The following is a 19,533-nucleotide window of genomic DNA, read 5'->3' as shown; positions in this document are numbered from 1 at the left end:
TCTTTGTCTCGTGTCTTCTCTCGTCCCTTGCTCTCTGTCCTTTTTGCTCTGCTGCAAACAGAAGCAGAGAAAACTGGAGCTTCTGGTCTTGGCCAGATCTCTTTTGAAAAAGACATTTTAAAGTCAATGAGACTTTTTACCAGATAAATAAATAAAGAACATTGTAGCGACTTCCACAGTCGCTACAGGCCGGGGATGGAGCCTGCCTATTTGCCTGACGCGCTGTCAAAGTTACGCAATAATGCGAGAGATGGAATTGTTTGCTCGTTTAATTAAAGTGCTTTGAGAGTTTACAGAGTAGTATCATCGGCTCCTGATTCAAACTCTTACAACATCACAGGCTCTAATATAACGAAGCGAAACATGTAGTGCAGCGGTCAACAAAAACTACGGCTACCCAGCCCTCCTCTCTGTCAAAATCAAAACCCGTGAATGACAGAGTGACAACGCCCATTTATGTCACCGCTAGCACCCACGTGACTCCCATAACAACCAAACAAATAAAAACCCAGTGATCATCAAAATTCAATACATTCAATTATGGCTCCTACAAATATAAAAGTCTTCTACTTTATGATGGAAATGTTCTTTCTGGCTCAAAATGACATCATTTATCTGAATCTGTAGAAGAAGAAACAATCTCGGAAAGTCACTTTACTCTGTGTCTCACTGGATGTTCAAAGTTTTTAACAAGAGAAAAAGAGAAGCATTCTTTGATTTTAGTCTGTTAGCCCACAAGCTGAGTTTTTATCAGAGTCCTGCATGAGTCAGTGTTATTTCACTGACACCATCACAGTTTTACACACCTGTTCTGTATGACTTTGTCTCAGGTTTGCGGTGATATCCAGCACTCTGAGCTGATGGCAGATCTGGTCAGTCCACAGTAGCTTCAACCACTAAATTATCTCTAACACATCACCAAACCAAAGTCTTCCTGCTAAGAGTACATCAAAGGTGAAAAGCGAGCCTAGAATGTCATCATTTCTGCTCTCCTCTTTCTTCTTCTTCTTCTTCTGGACCGCACACATCTGTCGCTGCCCTACTCAGGTCGATCTAATGAAAATCAGCCAGAAATAATAATCAGAAATCCAAATGTAGAATTTGTAGAACAAATGACTGACCAGTGATTAGTGTTTTACAGTGATTACGACAGAAAGCCTGTTTCTGCCACTGCTGCCAAGCATTTGCTCTTTTCAGCTTGTTCAATTGTGGAGGTTTTTACATTCTTTACCTTACAATATAAAGCACCTTGAGGCAACTGTTGTTTTTTGGCACTATATAAATATAAATGAATTGAACTGGTAGCAACTTTATGAATGAGAAAATGAAAACAAGTGTCAGTCAGCTGGTTCATGTCCAGCAGGTGGGGAGGAATCAGTGAGTCTGTTACTCCAGTTACTTACTGAGAGGTAAAGTTAAAGAAAACGAGTTTCCTTCATCGCACTAAACCTGCCCACTAAACATGACCCTGAATGAACCCATATGTAAAGGACTGTAGGTTTTAAGCAGGCTCAGGTAATGGCAACACAATAGATGAGGAAAGTGGGGGAACTCTGACGACATCTAGTGGACATCTTGAAGATGACGGGTCTGAACAGAGAGCAATGCAGGTCTGTGGAGAAGATTGCAGCACACTGTGAAATATGAACTATGAATAATATCTACATCTGTAATGATGTAATCAAAATAGGCTCCATGTAGTTTAAGTTCTGTTACTGTACTTATGAAGCAAACTGCACACACAGAGTTGGCAAACATTGAGTTTACTTGCATTTAGGCAAAATGATATAAACACTTATCATGAGCCAATATAGCACATTTAACTGCTTTTATTTAGCAGGGATTACACAATACACAAAATAAGTCACAAAAAATTTTAATCAAATCTTGCAACATGTTGCTAAGAAGAACCAGGACAACCAGGTCAAAGCCATACTGAAGTATAACCTTCATTAACATAAATCACAAAGAAAACATATTTAAATAAAAATTGTATACTTGTCTTGAACTTTTTTAAATCTTTAGTCCTGTGTATTAAAACTTATTTATTGGCTGATAAAAAGGAATCACATCATGGTTGTTACAAGGAACAAGTGATGAAAAACTCATTTTCATGTTTGTTTTCTTCTATACTGAAGAAGAAATACAAGTTTCTGTGGTAAATATTAAAAGAGCATCCATGTTCAATAAATATTTGTGTCACCTTTAAAGACCAATAAAAAAAATATCAAACTTAGAGAAACATAAAGTCAGGGCTGGAACAAACAACATAGAGTGCCCTTCACTGCTGTGGACAGGAAATGTACCGTGACTTGGAGCATGAGGTCATTTTCTACCTCGGGTGCTGCAGTGATTTGGTTTGTCACTCAGGTGGATCCTTAGATGAAAATTCAGTCCTGATTTCCAACTGAATCTTTCCCCACAGGAGCTACAAATATATGGTTTCTCACCTGTGTGGATCCTTCTGTGACTTTTCATAGTCGACAAGTCTCTAAACTCTTTCCTACAGACGTTGCAAGAATACGCTTTCTCACCGGTGTGGATTCTCAAATGAGTTTCTAGTCCTGATTTCTTACCAAATCTTTTCCCACATGTGCTACAGAAATACGGCTTCTCGCCTGTGTGGATTCTCACGTGACTTTCAAATCCGGATTTCTTATTAAATCTTTTCCCACAGGTGATGCAAAAATATGGCTTCTCGCCTGTGTGGATCCTTACGTGAGTTTCCAATCCTGATTTCCAAATGAATCTTTTCCCACAGGTGCTACAAGAATGTGGCTTCTCACTTGTGTGAACTCTCATGTGTCTCGTCAGGTTGGATTTACACTGAAAAGTTTTTCCACAAGTGTCACAGCTTACAGATTTTTTACTTGTATCAGTTTCACTCCGAGACTTATCTGTTCGGTTTTTGTGACGTCTCCTTTTCTTCAGCTCCGCATTTCTAGTTGATCCCGAGTCCACATGCTGGTTTTCTTCCTGTTCCTCAAGCTCTGGTTCAGGAAAGTTAAGAGCAAGGAGCTGGTCATCGTTTGGTTCTGATTCACTGAGGTCACTTTCCTCAAAACTAGAAGTCACCATAAAACTATTGATCTCCTGCTTCAGTACAATCTCCTCCAGCTCCTGACTGGTGCAGAGTTCCTCCTGTTCCTCTTTAATCTGTGGAGGATCTGGGTCCTCCTGGTCCAGACTTGAGTTCCTCTCCTGCTGATTGGCGACAAACTCCTCCTCCTTACAGGCAGTTTGCTGGTGGAGGTCTAAACGAACAATAAAAAAAATGTAATTATAGAAAAACACTTCTGAGAAGATAAAGTTTTAGTTAAAGTCTGTAATGAGGGCATGTTGCTCACATTTGCAGGTGAAATTAAAAGTGTGTAAAAATGAAGTTATTTGTGCACTCTGATGCAAATGAGAACTTGAGTTCTGACATTTTTCAGCAACATTAAGAGTAAAAAAAACCTTTCAAACAAAAAAGAACTCACTTATTACTGACTGACTGATGATCTATTTTGGAGTTGATCTCGAAACTGATCTACATCTTGATATTTTTCAAAATAATCTTCACTATTGGGGGTGGCTGTAGCTCAGGCGGTAGAGCAGATCATCTACTGATCGGTTCGATTCCCGGCTTCACCTAGTCTGCATTTCAAATATCCTTGGGCAAGATACTAACTCCAAGTTGCCTCAAGTTGCTCTTTGATCTGTGGAATGTGTGTCTGAATGTTGGTAGAAAGCACTAAGAAAAATGTGCTTGTGCGAATGGGAGTGAGTGGGTGAATGCACAAGTTTTGTAAAGCGCTTTGAGTGCTCAAGATTGAGTAGAAAAGCGCTATATAAGAACCAGTCCATTTAAAACTCCCTGTCATGTTTTCACGAATACACATTAAATAGATCTGACTGATACAAACTGTAGGTTTAATATTAATGTTAACACTTCAGAAAAGCCATTACAGTTTTACCGCTGGTCTGTAAATCTTTCTCAGGTTTCCAGATGTTATGCAGCTGTCTGAGCCGCTCTTCCCCGCTCCAGACGACGATGCCTTCATCCTCGTGTTTCACTACAAGCTGTTCTCCCTCTTGACTGATGCAGAGTTCCTCCTGTTCCTCTTTGATCTGTGGGGGATCTGTGTCCTCCTGGTCCAGATTGAAGTTCCTCTCCTGCTTCCAGACCTGCTGGCCAGCCAGATCTTCCTCCTCCTTACACTTCATGTTGATGTGGGACTTGAGGAACAAAGTAAAAAGAAAAAGATTAGACAGGTAAAGGTGCAGCCTCAGTCAGCAGGGCTGTACACTGTGAGCATGTTGCTCACATATGTGAGAGAGGTTTGTACAAATGTTTCAGAAGCACCATGTGACTCCCTCTCTTTGTTGGAAAGTCTTATTAATTCACTTTATAACTATTACTTTGAAGATAAATTTCTACCATCACAAAAATATTATGACCTCTTTAAAAACAAACAACGGCAACTACATGACTTAAATTCCATGTTTAGATGAAGGTAATGGTCAATGCCTTTTGACAGGGGAAAAACCTCCACACAGAAGAATCTTACTTGGCTGAATCATAAATTATTCACCATGATTAAAACTGCAGATGAGCAATAATCTGCATTTTATTTTAGCCAAAGAGGAATGTTTCTGTTTGTCTGTGATCTGACTTTTTCTGCTGGGTCCAAATTTCATTTGATCCTGTGTAAGTTTGTTTCTCTTCCTGTTAACTAGCAAAGTCAAAATCACCTTGATTCATTTAACTTTAATTCAATTATAAATGTAATCATTTTATTGAACAATTCATTTCATTTCAATGAAAAACAATTACTTAAAAGAAAGAGATTAAGTTGGAGAGAGACATGTGGCCATCTTTTAGTGAGTTAGACCCTGATTAAGGGGTATTTTTAAAAGTAAAGCCCATCTCTCAAAGTCCCTGCCGGCCTGCCTCCACCTCGGGAAGTCTGTGGGTGCAGACGGAGGTGAGGAGCACCACAGGCGGCAGAGAACTGTCTGTAGCCCCGGAGTGAGGCGTCGTGAACCGAAGCAGACAGCGAACTGTGGCACAGTGCAGAAAACCGAAGCTTTCCCTCCCTGTTTGGTTTTGATGTGTCTCATGAAAGTCTATTGTTAAAAGTTTACCTTTAAAAAAAACGGACGCACTTGTTTGATTAGCTGCTCTCTGATTTTAGCCTGTTAGCTTACAGACTGAGCTCAGATCGTTCCTGTGTTAGTTCATTGAGAACATCACAGTTTTACATACCTGCTGCGTGACTTCATCTCGGGTCTCCGGCTGATATACAGCAGTCTGAGCCAGTGGCGGATCTCATCATCCTGGACGACTGTTTTTAATGTTTTTAACCACGGAGATTTCTTCTGCATCATCAGTCTCTCATTGTTAAACTCTCCCAGAAACTGAAGACAGTTGTGCCATTTCCGCGCTTCTTGTTCTTCTATTGAGTAGACGGCAGACTACACATGTCCAAGGGTAATACTGTCCTCCTCAGGCCATTGGCATCAAGTCAAAGCCTTAAAGTCTGGTACTTTGCGCATGGTCATTTTTTACGAACAGCAGAATCACAAGACAAAGCGTGCCAATGTTTATACTTTTCACTGTGACTGCCAAATAGATGAAAAAGTAGATGTTAAAAAACAACTTATAGTTTTGTCATTGGGCTGGTAGAAAGCTATGAGTTTCTGTCCCTTTGTCTGACCTTAGAGACTTATTTTAAAAGGAAACATTACAATCCTTTAAAGCAAGTATTTTCACCTCTGTTCCCCCCTCTGTACTTAGCTTTTTTGTTGTCATGTCAGTAATTGTCCAGTTGATGGCTCCCTTGGATCACAAGCCTGTCTCATGAGTCCAAGTGAATATATTCTTAATAAACAGCTTTGAAGAATTTGTGACCAACTTTGTTTAATTCGGAACATCATCATCATGAGTCAAACTCACTCTTGGATCTACAAAATATTTAACAAAAACAAACATCACTGAATCATAAGGTATTTGCTCCAACTCTTAGTCCAGAAACACATGAGTGAACTAGATCAGCTGCTCCTCCAGTTCAGCTGTGGATTTATATCATTATTTATATTTGTAAAGTGGATATGCAGTTTTTCAGTACTAATATAAGCATTTTATATCATTGCTTTATTGACAGATGTTTGGTGTTCAAGGTCAGGCATCAGTTTGAAAAAAAACAAACAAACACACTGAGTTGAACTTGAACTTCCTACTGACAAAAACTAAAATTGGTGCAAAAATAACCAGAAACATATAAGAAGCATCCTGGAGGTGCTGCAGACAAGATAGGACCAATAACATGTCAACAGGAAATCCTTTTTACTAATTTGTTTATTTCTTTTTAGATTTTTACTCTCCATTTTAAGCCATGATGTTTGCTGATACTGTGTTCCTACTGTTTGTTCTCATTAATAGTTCTGTTTTTAACATTCTGTGCTGAAGCTGGAGGAAATGTTTCTACAGTGTCAGATGATACAGCTCCAAACTAAATAAGTGACTAACTAACGATGCTTTAATACACTTTACTATAAATTATGATATAGTGCACTTTCTTAAAATTTCTTATTGCTCTGTAATTAATTGTTTTCTTTATAAATGTACAAATGAGAATAAAATCTGTGTGATAAAGGAAGGTCTGTAGACTTCTCTGTTAAGATCAGTGAAGAGAAACAACAACATACAAATACCTAAGAAAAATATTCAGTAAACATTTAGAAGATAGAGAAGTTTATGTTGTCATGTGGAGAAATTTTTCAAATAAAAATATCCATAAGCATTGATAGTCTCCATGGCTGAACAGACACAGGAAAGAGCTCCACCTATAAAACGTAAAAACATCAAGACAACATGTTGAAGATGTCGAGGTACTGCCCATAATGTTTGACTGACATCTGATTTATGTGCAGCACATAAATACCACAATAATGATGGAGAGAAACTAAAAGGGAACTAAAATACAGATTTAAACTTACAACAATATGAAAGACTTCAGTCTATTTCACTTTAATCAACTCAGCAGTGACTCCATAATCATAATTACAGTAAAGCCTCAGTCCAGCATAGAGCGGCTGAGTGAATGTGGTCTGGACTCTGTGGAGGAGAGTCATGGTTTCAGAGACGCTGTAGAAGGACAAAATACCTGCTCTGTGATCCAGGTACACTCCTACTCTGGAGGAACGAGGACCTGAGACACGAGTTTGGATGTTGTTGTACCAACATGTAAAACTGTTGTTGTTACAATTTAATGACCAAGATTTGTCATTATGTCCAAGCCAACATTCATATCCTTTTCTGCTGATATTCTTGTATGCGACTGCTACATGAACTCCTCCCCCTCTCCACTCCACCTCCCAGTAACAACGTCCAGTCAGACTCTCTCGACTCAGGACCTGAAACCAGTCAGTGAATCTGTCTGGATGATCAGAATAAGACTGTTGTTGATTCATAAATGTTGCTTTTCTGTTCCCCTCTGATAATAACAGCAGTTTGTTTGCTGTGTTTGGATCCAGTGTGATTTCACATGAATATTTTAAGAATCCAGCTCTGGTCTTTGGCTCTGGTTGTGACAGTAAAACATCCACTTCAGTGACTGTCAGTGAGATGTTTGTCCGTTCCTCTCTCAGAATGTCCTGTAGTTTATCTCTGACCTCTGACACAGCTGCTGTCACATCCTCAAAGTAGCTCAGAGGACGGATATTGATGCTGGATGAGTCTGTAGACTCACTGAGTGCTGACAGTGAGGGGTAGTTGTGTAGAAACTGGATGTGATCCTCTGTGTGTGAGAGCTGCTTCAGCTCAGCATCTTTCCTCTTCAGCTCAGTGATCTCCTGCTCCAGCTTCTCCTGAAGCTCTTTGACTCGACTCACTTCAGTTTCCTGCTGGGATCTGATCTGCTGCTTCACATCAGAGCTTCTTTTCTGGATGAGATGGATCAGCTCAGTGAAGATCTTCTCACTGTGCTCCACTGTTTGATCAGCAGACTGATTGATGGCCTCCACCTCCTGTTGAAGCAGCTTCACATCTTTCTCTCTGTCCTGGATTCTCTGCTGGATGTTTTGTCCACTCACCTCCAGCTCTCTCTGCCTCTCAGTCCTTTCTGCTGCAGCTGAGACTGTGTCGTGGCCTTTATGTTCATCCACAGAGCAGAGATAACAGATACTCTGCTGATCAGTACGGCAGAACATCTTCATCACCTCATCATGACGAGAGCAGATCTTCTCCTGGAGCTTCTTGGAGGGCTCCACCAGCTTGTGTTTCTTTAATGAAACTGCAACAATATTATGAGTCTGAAGGTGTTTCTCACAGTAAGATGCCAGACAGACTAAACAGGACTTGAAGGCTTTCATTTTTCTTCCAGTGCAGACATCACAGGCCACATCTTCAGGTCCAGCATAGCAGTGATCAGCAGGAGCAGCTTGGAGTCCAGTCTTCTTCAGCTGCTCCACTAAAACTGCTAACATGGTGCTTTTCACCAGGACAGGCCTCGCTGTGAAAGTCTGTCTGCACTGAGGGCAGCTGTAGATTTTCTTCTTTTCCTCTTCATCCCAGAAGCTTTCAATACAGTTCATGCAGTAGCTGTGTCCACAGGGAAGAGTCACCGGATTCTTCAGTAGATCCAAACAGATCGAACAAGAGAAGGTTTCTCGGTCTAGCTGAACACTTTTCTGCGCCATTTCACCCAACAGTGTCAGTGACTGTGTGAGTTTCACTTCCTTAATATAGAAACTGGTCTGATCTGAACAACAAGTGTTGCTGCTGTGAATGGGGCCTGCCAGCTCTAACACACGTTGGTTACACCCATCTTCATAATGTAGATCTAAAGGGGAGGGAACACAGAACGATATGGACAGACAGGAGGTGCTGAGCTAGAGAGCAGGAAGAAGAGGAAGGGTTTTCATGCTGTGATTCATTCCAGAAAGCAGGAAGAGGCTCTGTGTTTAATTGTTTTTTGTTCAAACCTTTAACTAAATAATATAAATGTCAATAACTGGATGCCTCTCTATTCTTTTTGTTAATCTGCTAAATGAATAGTTTGTTTCTTTTAACAATTCAAATAGCAGAAATGAACAGCTGACAGCTTGTCAGACTGTAAACCATAGAGACAGTTTATATATACATTTAGTCAGGGCAGTGCAGAGATGTTTAAAGGGGCGGGTGCTCACAGTTAAAAAGGGCACATAGAAGCAGGCTGAAGAACAACAACCCACATTCATCAAGAATCTAATATGGAATCACATCACACTACATCACTGTCATCAGGTGGGCACAATGCAAAGCAAACGTAGCCCATTTTTTACCTGATGGGGTACAATGTTGCTGTTTGGGGGGTTGCTTCTGCTCTTGCTGCTGATAGTGCTGGAGGGCAGGGCTGTGTTGATCTGAGACTGTAGATATTAAACAGTCCACAGGAGAGAGGGTAGCTGATTAAACAAGTGTTATGAGATAATAATAAAACGCAAAGATTGGTCACGGCGCTTGGAACCATAAGGCAACAAAACTGGGAAATAAACTAAGCTCTGCCTGTGAATCACTCTTTGCCTCTCTTCTTCCTTCCATCTCCTCATCTCATCTATCACATTCCACTTGCTGTCCATCTGAGAACGAGGCACAGTTTGCTATTGAATTCATCTATTATTTAATTATACATTTTAACAACTCTTGCACCTAATCCCCTTAGGCAGAGCAATGAAATGCACAGCTTTGGAGAACCGATCGATGATGGTCAGAATAACTGTTACCTGAGGATGGTGGGAGACCAGTGATGAAGTCCAGCGCGATATGAGACCAGGGGCATCTAGGAACGGGCAACGGAGGCCAGCAGGAGGTGAAACCTAAACTGGAAAAAACTAACACAACACAGAACTGAAACCTAAAATGGAGATGCAGGGAGACGACACAGAATGATGCAGGAAAAAACACAGATGAACCGGCGAGGAGCACACGAGGACACATAGTATAAATACACACAGGGGGAGACATGGAATGGCAAAGACACAGCTGATCCTAATTGACTACACGAGACAGGGGAAATGTGAACAGAACACACTAACATAAGACATGGACCTTCACAATAAAACAGGAAATGCACAGAGACACGGTACAGACACTAAATAGAGGGGAACACAGAAACCAAACTCTAAGAACTAACTAAGGCTACATTCACACTGCAGGCGAAAGCGCATTAAATCCGATTTTTTTGACCCTATGCGACCCTATATCCGATCATGCTATGACAGTGTGAACGGCACAAATCCAATATTTTCAAATCTGATCTGGGTCACTTTCACATGTGGTACTGAATACTGAATCTGAATATGCAAATTAGGGGAAATTTACATCAAATTAAATGAGTAATGGCTGATTTGATGACCAAAATCAATGATGGTACTTAGAAACACATGACATTACACATTACATTTTCATGCAGTTAGAAGTTTGAACCTGCAGCTTTATTAAATGAACACCTGGTATCCAACAAGAGTTTAGTTTAAACTTTAGGAACAAAAAAGTAAGAACCAACAGAATTAAACAAAGAACCAACAGCACAGGAAAGTTTAATCTTCATGAAAAACACATGCAGTGACTTCAACGTCCACAATAACACAATGTGTTTGGGCTTATGTGTGTCAGTTTCCAGCTTTAATCTTATGTAACAAGACCTCTTTATAGGTCAATAGAGGAATGAAGTCATTGTTGAACTACAGCTTGTGTGTGTGTCACCTCCACAACCTACAACAATAAAATATGATCTTTGAGTAGTGATATGGGAGTAAAATATACCATACTGATGTGAATAGGAGGTCATCTTTTCCCTCGGCTGTTAGGGTACCTGGGTCGTTGACCCAGTGTTTTGTGTTTATGGTTTTTTGAGTCTTGTTTAATCATTATTCTGTTCTCTGTGTATCTTATGTTTCCTAGTTATCAGAATCAGAATACTTTATTAATCCTTCAGGATTAATAAAGTATTCTGATTTACTTTATTAAATCAGAATTCAAGGGCTTACGCTCTTGAATTTATTCAGTATTTGTTGTTTAGGTTGTCTTGGTTAGTATTTGGTCCCGTTCATGTCTTTGTCTCGTGTCTTCTCTCGTCCCTTGCTCTCTGTCCTTTTTGCTCTGCTGCAAACAGAAGCAGAGAAAACTGGAGCTTCTGGTCTTGGCCAGATCTCTTTTGAAAAAGACATTTTAAAGTCAATGAGACTTTTTACCAGATAAATAAATAAAGAATATAAAAGTCTTCTACTTTATGATGGAAATGTTCTTTCTGGCTCAAAATGACATCATTTATCTGAATCTGTAGAAGAAGAAACAATCTCGGAAAGTCACTTTACTCTGTGTCTCACTGGATGTTCAACGTTTTTAACAAAAGAGAAAAAGAGAAGCATTCTTTGATTTTAGTCTGTTAGCCCACAAGCTGAGTTTTTATCAGAGTCCTGCATGAGTCAGTGTTATTTCACTGAGACTGTCATGATCCAAGCCGCCAGGAACACACAGGCACAAATGTAATCTTCAAAAAAAATGGGTTTTATTATACCCCAAAAAGGACAAAATGATTACAAAAATTCAAAATAACAAAAAATAAAGTTTGTAAGAACCAAGTGGGCCCATAAAAGAGGTTACCTTAACAGACCGCTACTCAAAAATCACTTAACAAAAACATAACTCAAACTGACCTGCCCAAATGAGAAACAGCTCCAGTTATATAGCAAATGAATAAACCATTATATAAACCAAAGGTGAAAACTAAAGGGATAACAGATAACCATCATTCAAGAAGAACCCCATTCCCCCTGCATGATCACAATAGATGGTCCAGTCCACTTTATTGGCTTCTGCATTTAAACCAGCTCCACCCTCAGCCTCCTCTTTCAGCCAAACCAGGAAGGACTGGAGCGGAGGTCAGGTAACTGAGAAAGAGCAGAAATATAATCAATATAACATACCTATATAAAATAACAAACAATGCAAAGCAAAGTCTATGCCACCATTTGGGCTATAGTTTAGTGCTGTCATGCATTACAGGTAACCTCAAAATATCAAATTAGTTAACTTATGATCACAGAAACTTTAAAGCATAACGTAAACATAAGACAAAAGACCAAATGAATATTACCTAAGTGTCTCAGTTGTGTGGTTGCATGCACCCATCACACACTCCCCCCCTTCAGCAGTGAGCTGGAACAGCGAGAGAGATAGTCCGCTGTGCAGTTGTTCCTGCCTGCGATATGCTGAATGGTAAAACGGAATGGCTGCATCGCAAGGTACCATCTGGTAATTCGTCCATTCGTATCCTTCATTTTCTCCAACCACTGGAGCGCCTTGTGGTCAGTTTCCAGTGTAAATTCCCGGCCTAGGAGGTAATACTTGAGGGAATCAAGTGCCCACTTGATTGCTAAAGCCTCCTTTTCCACCGTCGAGTATCTCGTCTCTCTTGGGAACATTTTACGGCTAATGAAAGCCACTGGGTGTCGCTCATTGGGTGGTCCCTGTAGAAGAACAGCCCCCAGACCCCTGTCAGAAGCATCAGTTTGAAGAATAAAAGGTTTCTCAAAATCTGGGGTATACAAGACTGGAGTCTTACTGAGGGATTGCCTGATGTCCTGGAAAGCTGCCTCAGCCTCCTCCGTCCACTGAATCTGGTTAGGGCACCTAGAACCTGTTAGATCAGTGAGGGGAGACGCCCTGGCAGAGAAATGAGGGATAAATCTGTGGTAGAACCCTGCCATGCCAAGAAATGATCTAAGTTGTTTCCTTGTCTGTGGCAAACTGCAGGATTCAATGGCGCTGATTTTGCTCACTTGTGGTTTTATCACCCCATTACCTATGACAAATCCCAGGTATTCAGTTTCAGCCTTGGCAAAAACACATTTTGCCGAATTAGCAGTCAGCCCAGCTTCTCTGAGACGCTCTAGTACCTTTTCTAGATGTTTGAGGTGCTCCTCCCAGGTTTGGCTGTAAATCACAATATCGTCCAGATATGCTGCCGCGAACTCTGACAAACCACACAGTACCCGATCCATCAGCCTCTGAAAGGTTGCAGGGGCTCCATGCAAACCAAAAGGCAGGACTGTGAATTGGAATAGCCCCCATGGTGTCCGGAAGGCAGTCAGTTCCCTTGAGCGCTGAGTAAGTGGCACCTGCCAATAGCCTTTGCAGAGATCTAGAGTCGTCAGGTACTGGGCTTTCCCAAGTCGCTCAATCAGATCATCAACCCTAGGTGTAGGGTATGAATCGAACTTTGAGATGGCATTCAAGTACTTGAAATCAATACAAAACCGCAGGCTACTATCCTTCTTTGGGACCAAAACCACTGGGTTGCACCACTCGCTCTTAGATGGTTCAATGATCCCTAGAGACAACATTAAATCCACCTCCTTCCTCAAAGATGTTAACAGCCGCTCTGGAATCCTATAACTCATACGTCTCACAGACGCTCCATCCTTTAATATAATGTCATGTTCAATAACATCCGTCCCCCCAGGATTCTCCTGAAACACCCCAGAGCTGCATAACTCTTTCACCTGAAGCTGTTTTTCTTCTGAAAGGTGATTAAGGTCCACCTGCTGGAGCACCCCTGAAGGAAGATACTGCTCCTCTACCTCTTCCTCCTCATGAATCTCCCTTATCAAAAGAACTTCTGCTCTCTTTGGCCTCTCCACCCACTCCTTCAGGAGATTTACATGCAAAACTCTACTGGAGCGAGAGTGACCCGGAGTTGCCAGCCGATAGGTGGTTTCTGCTGAATCTGAAAAGGTCCCTGCCATTTAGCTAACAGCTTACGGTCATCACTCGGAAGGAGTACAAGTACCTTTTGTCCAGGTTCAAATGACCTCTCCCGAGCTGACCGATCATACCAGACCTTCTGATGTTGCTGGGCAGCTCCCATATGAGCTTGGGCTAGCTCAGTCATCTTCTCAAGTCGCTCCCTCATCTGTATAACATATGAGATGACATTAGTAGCCCCTGCCCCACTTCGGTCACCCTCCCACATTTCTTTCAGCAAAGAGAGGGGCCCCCTTACTTCGTGACCATATAACAGTTCAAAAGGTGAGAAGCCAGTAGAAGCTTGGGGTACTTCTCTATACGCAAAGAGCAGATAAGGCAGCCACTGATCCCAGTCAGTACCAGTGTCATTCACAAACTTGCGCAACATCTGCTTCAGGGTCTGGTTAAAGCGCTCCGTCAGGCCATCCGTTTGAGGATGGTATGGAGTAGTCCTTAGCCCTTTGATGCCAAGAAGCTGGTGGACCTGCTTTAATAAAGTTGACATAAAATTAGTCCCACGGTCTGTCAGGATCTCACGAGGGAATCCCACCCTTGAGAAAAATTGCACCAGACAAAAAGCCACAGACTTGGCCTTTACAGATTTCAGAGGAAAAACTTCAGGGTACTTTGTGGCATAATCAGTTATTACCAGCATGTAACGGTTCCCTGCCCTGCTTTTCTCAACAGGTCCGACAACATCCATCCCCAACCGTTCAAATGGGGTGCTAATAACTGGCAAAGGCTGAAGTGGAGCCCTGGAGGGGGTTTTGATGGAAGTCTTTTGGCACTGAGGGCAGCTTTTACAAAATTGGGCCACGTCAGCACGCAGGCCCGGCCAGTGGAAATACTTCCTAATGCGAGCCATGGTTTTATGCTTCCCACGGCACAGAGTGCCCCAAATTCAGTACCACCTCCCTGACTCCACTAGGAACCATCAGCTGTACCTGTGATCTTTGCCGGCGATAAAGAATGCCATCTTTCAGAAAAAATTCCTCACTGCTGTTAATATCTGGTTCCATCTCATGTCCTTGTTTTTTGGCTTTCTGAAAAAAGGGTGCTAATACTGGATCATTGTGTTGCATCTCAGTGATATTAGCTGGGACTTTAAAGTCCAAAGGCATCTCAGGTTCACAGACGGGAGATGCTTTCACAATAGTATGATGAAACTTCTCTCGCCTCCTCTCCCTGCGGGACTTGCGCAATTTCCCGGGTCCCGTCTCTAATTCTGCCTCATAAAATGGCAGAGCACTAAGGGTCTGAGTGGCATCTGCTGGCTTCCTAGCTTGAGCCCTAGTTACTGCAACATTGCATGTGTGGCTATAATCCAAAAGGTCAAACAGCACAGGTAGATCTCGGCCTAATATAACAGGGAATGGCAAATTATCCGCAACCCCAATATTCAGGAGATAAACCTGTCCTTGCACCTTGATGTATAGATCCGCTGTTGGATAAGGCTTTTCATCTCCATGAACACAACAAACAGGAATCGTTTCAGTCATATTAATACTATTTAAGGGGACAAACTGTCTGTGTACAAGAGTCTGTGTACTACCTGTATCAATTAGTGCCTTTAATGTATCACCATTAATCTCAACTGATGTCATCTTTAACCCTCTGTCTAATTTTATCTCAGTTATCATGGCTTTGGGGCACAAAGCACATTTGGGTTAATTTAGCTGAGTTTTCAGGGCACATGGGCTTTGTATGACCTTCCATACCACAAAGATAGCATACCAAGGTTTTGGCCGGGGACTTCAAAGACCCATCGGGTGAATGGCTATATGAAGCCCTACTCACATTGGCAGCTCGTCTCTGCGGGAGTGATTTCCGGCTGTCCTTCGTTTTCCAAGTCATAAAGCTCCAAGGCTGTCCCTTTTTCCGTGCCGCCACAAAAACATCAGCCAGCTTTGCAGCCTCTGCAGCAGAGGGTGGATTATGCTCTTTTATCCACACCTGCAACTCAGGAGATAGCATTCGTAAATATTGCTCAAGAATGATGATTTCCCCAATGTCCTGAACGGTTTTATCTTCAGGGTGGACCCATTTTACATAAAGCTCCTTCAGCCGTGCATACAACTCTTTAGGGCTTTCTGCAGGGTTTACATCAAGAGATCGAAATCTCTGCCTATAGGTCTCAGGATTGATATCATGTTTATAAAGAATAGCTGCCTTAACCTTATCATAATCCAAAGAATCATCAACATCCATATGTACATATGCACCTCTTGCTTTGCCCGTAAGCAGCGGTACAAGGTGAAAAACCCAATCATGTCTCCGCCACCGACAGGCCAGTGCAATGCGTTCGAAGGTAATCAAAAAATGTTCAATATCATCCTCGTTGGTAAGTTTTTGCAACTTAGGCTCCAGAAAATGGGACTGACCTGATAAACCAGTAGCTGATATACTAGGACCAGCTTGAGGAACAATGTCGTCATCTAGAGATTCTGGATCAGGTGATTCAGCTGCCTGACCTTCAGGCACTGGAGAAGTGCGGGCTTGTACTTCTACCTGTAACAACTGAAACTGGTGTTGAAGTGCTTTAAAATGTTCTTCTTGCTTTGCACTTTCCTCCTTCTGTTTAACCTCTCTGGCCTCCTGCTGCCCCATATGTGAACGGAGAAGAGAGATCAGATCCGATATCGTTGGTTCCCTACCTCGGCCCTCAGTGCTGTCTACCCCTCCAGAAGTTCCATTCTCCTCCTGTTCTCCATCGACTTGTCCTTCTGAGCCCATTTGCTGGCTTGGTACATCTCCTCGGACTGCTCTCGCACTCCGTGCTCCTCTGCATGGTTTGATAAGGAGTGGGGGGGAAAGAGAAAAAAAAAACAAACAAAACCTGTGCCTTTTTTGTGTGTGTATTTTTTCTTTTACACTGGCTGAATCCCACTGCTGCCACCAATTGTCATGATCCAAGCCGCCAGGAACACACAGGCACAAATGTAATCTTCAAAAAAATGGGTTTTATTATACCCCAAAAAGGACAAAATGATTACAAAAATTCAAAATAACAAAAAATAAAGTTTGTAAGAACCAAGTGGGCCCATAAAAGAGGTTACCTTAACAGACCGCTACTCAAAAATCACTTAACAAAAACATAACTCAAACTGACCTGCCCAAATGAGAAACAGCTCCAGTTATATAGCAAATGAATAAACCATTATATAAACCAAAGGTGAAAACTAAAGGGATAACAGATAACCATCATTCAAGAAGAACCCCATTCCCCCTGCATGATCACAATAGATGGTCCAGTCCACTTTATTGGCTTCTGCATTTAAACCAGCTCCACCCTCAGCCTCCTCTTTCAGCCAAACCAGGAAGGACTGGAGCGGAGGTCAGGTAACTGAGAAAGAGCAGAAATATAATCAATATAACATACCTATATAAAATAACAAACAATGCAAAGCAAAGTCTATGCTAGTGATGGGCAGATGAAGCCCCATGAAGCACTGAAGCTTTTCATCCAATTGGTTCACCCCAGCGCAAAGCTTCTTGAAGCTTCATTTGCTCTAGCAGGACACCTACTGGACGTAAAAATAATAGCTGGCATGAATTTGAAGAGTGTGGCCTTTTGCACACAGCCTGTAAATGTCAACAACAAAAGGAGTGTGTAAAACATGTATATTGTAGTGATGGCAGTATACTGTGTATATTTATACTGGCAGTATGGAAAATGATTATTTGGAAATGCTTAAAATGCAAATGATCATTTACTGTGAGGTGAGGTGTGGTTGGGGTGTGGACAGTGGTTGTGCGGTTGTAACGTTGAGGTATGGACAGCTACACAGTCCTGCCTGTTCACATTTTATTCTGTAAAAACTAAATTTTCACTGCTTTTATGGCCTTTTTAGTGGGGAGAACATAGCTAGGATTTAATGATTTAACCAATCTTTTGAATCCTTTGTCCTCCACAATGCTAAATGGCTGGGAGTCCTCAATCACCATGCTGACCAGGTCTTCATCTATTTGAGATTGTTCTCCTGAGGAAAGACAATAAAGACAAAGCACAAATATAAATATCACACATGTAACTTATTACAGTTGTATAATATTGTTATATCATTTAGTAACATTACTGCATGCTATATTATCATTGCATTTGATGGCTCACCTGGTCTTGCTCCACAATCGGTGTCCCCCTTATTCTCATGCAAAGCTCTGTAGTGCCTAAGCATGGATGAGGTGTTGTTGTTATATCCCAGCTCCCTGGCACATAGCAAACACTTCACCTTGTACAAAAGTCAAGACAGCTTAACATAAATTGTATTGCAGCATCAGTATTATGAAAATACATCTTCTGTAGAAATTTACATACCTTGTTGGGAGGAATAAAATCACAATGTTCCCACACAGGGGAGGACATCCTCCTCTTCTTAGCTGGCTCCATTCTCTCCTGACTTTCTCTCCTCACTCTCATAAACCTCCAAACTGTCTCCAAACTCTCACTAACCGCAACTCTCCATCAAACACCTACATTTTGAATGAAGTCTGAGGGGTTTATATCGCTGTCATATCTCGCGGCAAAGTTCGAACCACTTCATGAACCAGTCACGTGGTACAGCCGGGCAGCGAGGCTTCGGACGTCATCATTTTCAGCTCCTCCCATAAATGAAGCAAGCCTCGATACGCGCATCGCGGAAACGCCCCCTCAATTACCCGACACACGCTCCGAAGCCTCGATACAGAACGTCACATCACTACAGGTAACCTCAAAACGTCAAATTAGTTAACTTATGATCACAGAAACTTTAAAGCATAACGTAAACATAAGACAAAAGACCAAATGAATATTACTAAGTGTCTCAGTTGTGTGGTTGCATGCACCCATCACAGTGACCATCACAGTTTTACACACCTGTTCTGTATGACTTTGTCTCAGGTTTGCGGTGATATCCAGCACTCTGAGCTGATGGCAGATCTGGTCAGTCCACAGTAGCTTCAACCACTAAATTATCTCTAACACATCACCAAACCAAAGTCTTCCTGCTAAGAGTACATCAAAGGTGAAAAGCGAGCCTAGAATGTCATCATTTCTGCTCTCCTCTTTCTTCTTCTTCTACTTCTGGACCGCACACATCTGTCGCTGCCCTACTCAGGTCGATCTAATGAAAATCAGCCAGAAATAATAATCAGAAATCCAAATGTAGAATTTATAGTTCCCCATTGATGCAATTTGGTTATTAAATTTAAGAAGCAGTCTGTAATGCTCACCCCAGCATAGTTGAAGCAGATCATCAAAGCATGCTGAACACTTTCTACCATTCCACATGTGCATTTTCTATCCAGGTACTCAACAGCACCAAACCATAATTGTGAATCCATGGCTTTGATCTGGTGAAAATCACCCTACCCCTACTGTTCATCTTTACACACAACAGATGGTGTTTCTGTATCTTAATATATGACTGAATGAAAAGTAATGACAACCGTTATTTTCAATCTTCCATTGCTTCTACCTGTTGTTTCTCTGTATTATTGTCGGATCTTTACCTTCGAATAAAGTGCCTTCAATATAAACTGCCTCGAGGTAACTTGTTGTAATTTGGTGTTTTATTAAGAAAATTGAACTATTGTGGCAGAAAAGTTGGATGCAAACCAAGACTAAAAGTCCTCAGGCAGGAGTCATAGCTGGGCTTTAGCATCTGGGTCACCCACTTTACCCAGGGAGCTAAACCAGCATCTCCAACAGGTGATTTGTTTGTCTGGCAGTTTCAGGCTGGGAAAGCTTGTTAAACTTTAACAAAACATTATTTGGCACC

At 41.6% G+C, this 19,533-nt stretch overlaps 2 protein-coding genes across 2 annotated transcripts; both read right to left on the bottom strand.

The window, feature by feature from the left end:
• Nucleotides 1-2,033: 2,033 nt before the first annotated feature.
• On the bottom strand, nucleotides 2,034-6,174 carry LOC146612871 (uncharacterized). Its single transcript, XM_085378399.1, has 3 exons — nucleotides 5,249-6,174; nucleotides 3,957-4,218; nucleotides 2,034-3,254 (listed from the first exon to the last, which is right to left on the bottom strand). The coding sequence occupies exons 2-3, from the start codon at nucleotides 4,204-4,206 to the stop codon at nucleotides 2,326-2,328; spliced, it is 1,179 nt and encodes a 392-aa protein (XP_085234525.1). The 5' UTR covers nucleotides 4,207-4,218; nucleotides 5,249-6,174; the 3' UTR covers nucleotides 2,034-2,325.
• On the bottom strand, nucleotides 6,167-9,988 carry LOC146612870 (tripartite motif-containing protein 16-like). The gene is made up of 3 exons (XM_085378343.1): nucleotides 9,748-9,988; nucleotides 9,307-9,393; nucleotides 6,167-8,825 (listed from the first exon to the last, which is right to left on the bottom strand). The coding sequence occupies exons 1-3, from the start codon at nucleotides 9,986-9,988 to the stop codon at nucleotides 7,003-7,005; spliced, it is 2,151 nt and encodes a 716-aa protein (XP_085234469.1). The 3' UTR covers nucleotides 6,167-7,002.
• Between the last annotated feature and the right edge of the window lie 9,545 nt (nucleotides 9,989-19,533).

The sequence above is a fragment of the Diplotaxodon limnothrissa genome, linkage group LG18, assembly GCF_057381915.1.
Source record: "Diplotaxodon limnothrissa isolate DT_005_m linkage group LG18, D_limnothrissa_male_GT1.1, whole genome shotgun sequence".
Classification (NCBI taxonomy): domain Eukaryota; kingdom Metazoa; phylum Chordata; class Actinopteri; order Cichliformes; family Cichlidae; genus Diplotaxodon; species Diplotaxodon limnothrissa.
This window is presented reverse-complemented; position numbering and strand designations above follow the sequence as displayed.